Below are 2,529 nucleotides of genomic sequence, written 5' to 3'. Positions count from 1 at the left end.
TCATCTCGAATACTGCGTACAGATGTGGTCTCCTCATCTCAAAAAAGATATACTGGCACTAGAAAAGGTTCAGAGAAGGGCAACTAAAATGATTACTCATATGGAATGGGTCCCATATGAGGAGAGATTAAAGAGGCTAGGACTTTTCAGTTTGGAAAAGAGGAGACTAAGGGAGGATATGATAAAGGAATATAAAATCATGACTGGTGTGGAGAAAGTAGATAAGGAAAAGTTATTTAGTTATTCCCATAATACAAGAACTAGGGGCCACCAAATGAAATTAATGGGCAGCAGGTTTAAAACAAATAAAGGGAAGTTCTTCTTCACACAGCGCACAGTCAACTTGTGGAACTCCTTGCCTGAGGAGGTTGTGAAGGCTAGGACTATAACAGGGTTTAAAAGAGAACTGGATAAATTCATGGAGGTTAAGTCCATTAATAGCTATTAGACAGGCTGGATAAGGAATGGTGTCCCTAGCCTCTGTTTGTCAGAGGGTGGAGCTGGATGGTAGGAGAGAGATCACTTGATCATTACCTGTTAGGTTCACTCCCTCTGGGGCACCTGGCATTGGCCACTGTCGGGAGACAGGATACTGGGCTAGATGGATCTTTGGTCTGACCCAGTACGGCCGTTCTTATGTTCTTATGTTCTAATGTTCCTTCCCCATAATGAGGCTCCTCCATGCCTGGCCCAAATGTCTTGGCTCAGTGCACTGTGCTATTGCATGCTCATTCACAGTGACCGCTATAATCTCCTCCTCTCTCTCCATCCTGTGTGTGCTATAGAGATCCACACTGATGGGATGGAGCATGGGAACCTCACACGGGTGACGGAATTCATGCTGCTGGGGCTACCCCAGGCCCACAAGCTCCAGCTCTTCCTCTTCTTCCTCTTCCTGCTCTTCTACATAGTCATCCTCCCAGGCAATGTCCTCATCATCCTCACCATTCGGAGTGACCCCCGCCTGGGCTCCCCCATGTACTTCCTGCTGGCCAACCTGGCCTTCCTGGACATTTGCTACTGCTCTGTTACCCCCCCAAAGATGCTGGTTGACTTCTTCTCCTGCCACAAGACCATCTCCTACAGGGGCTGCATGGCCCAGATCTTCTTCATCCACTTCCTGGGGGCAGCAGAGATCTTCCTGCTGATGATTATGGCCTATGATCGTTATGTGGCCATCTGTAAACCTCTGCACTATGCCAGCATTGTGAGCAGGGGGGTCTGCTGTGCCCTGGTGGGGGCTGCCTGGGTGGGGGGCTTCATGCACTCCATAGTCCAGGTGGTTCTGACCATCAGGTTGCCCTTCTGTGGCCCCAACGAGCTGGACAACTTCTTCTGTGATGTGCCCCAGGTGATCAAGCTGGCCTGCACCGACACCTACGTGATGGAGATGCTGATGTTCTCCAACAGCGGCCTGGTCACCTTGGTGTGTTTTGTCCTCCTCCTCATCTCCTACACCGTTCTGCTGGTCAAGCTCAGGATTCAGTCCCTCTGCAAGAAGAACAAAGCGGCATCCACCTGTGTCACCCACATCATCGTGGTCTTTATCATGTTCGTCCCAGCCCTCTACATCTATGCCCGCCCCTTCCGCAGCTTCCCCCAGGACAAGGTGGTGTCCGTGTTCCACACCGTGGTCTTCCCACTACTGAACCCCATGATCTACACACTCAGGAACAAGGAGATCATCTCCTCCATGAAGAGACTGATGATCAGATACAGCCATTGGGGTGGGAAGTAAATGGAAGCCAGAATAAAGAAGTTTCAAACTGTGAAATACTTTTCTATGTGCGGGGCTCCATTTTGCTTTTAGATACACTGGAGAAACTCTGTAGTTATGCTGTAGTATCTATTGAGCAACTTGAAACTGTTAAATAACTTTATAGTAAATCTGTAGTATCTATGGAATATGTCTGTAGTATATATTGAAATCCCTGTACAATCTATTGAGTAATTAGTAAATCTGTAGCATCTATATAGTAACTTGCATGAGTAAGTCTACAGTAGCTGTGGAGGGAGCCTGTGGTTAAATACCATCACTCTATAGAGTGTATGGATTTACTCCTTACTTTCTATGGACTAACTATATCATGAATGTGTAATATCAATAGAGGATCTGTGGAATATTTATGGAGTAACTCCAGAGTTTACACTGCTATAACTGAGAGAAGAAATTAGCTCATTCTATTTTATATCTGAATATGGTGCCAGTCCTGGTTAATAATAATTAATACTCAGGAGATGATCATCACTTGTATTAGTTGTGTTAAAACATGGAAGGAATTTTGGTCATGGGTCAATTGTCTAGAGATAAATTCATGCCACTTAAAGCCTGCAGGGTTAATTATTGTCTTTATTTCTATTTCACAAGAACAATGAGGAGTCCGGTGGCACCTTAAAGACTAACAGATTTATTTGAGCATAAGCTTTCGTGGGTAAAAAACCCACTTCTTCAGGTGCACGGAGTGAAAATTACAGATACAGGCATAAATGTATATTGGCACATGAAGAAAAGGGGAATTACCTTACAAG

The 2,529-nt window shown here is 45.5% G+C and overlaps 1 protein-coding gene across 1 annotated transcript; it reads left to right on the top strand.

The window, feature by feature from the left end:
• Positions 1-802: 802 nt before the first annotated feature.
• On the top strand, positions 803-1,738 carry LOC112113017 (olfactory receptor 4N2-like). The gene has a single exon (XM_024209160.1). The coding sequence runs from the start codon at positions 803-805 to the stop codon at positions 1,736-1,738; it is 936 nt and encodes a 311-aa protein (XP_024064928.1).
• The last annotated feature ends 791 nt before the right edge of the window (positions 1,739-2,529 follow it).

Source organism: Terrapene carolina, unplaced genomic scaffold (genome assembly GCF_002925995.2).
Source record: "Terrapene carolina triunguis isolate 2854851 unplaced genomic scaffold, T_m_triunguis-2.0 Scaffold114, whole genome shotgun sequence".
NCBI lineage: Eukaryota > Metazoa > Chordata > Testudines > Emydidae > Terrapene > Terrapene triunguis.
This window is presented reverse-complemented; position numbering and strand designations above follow the sequence as displayed.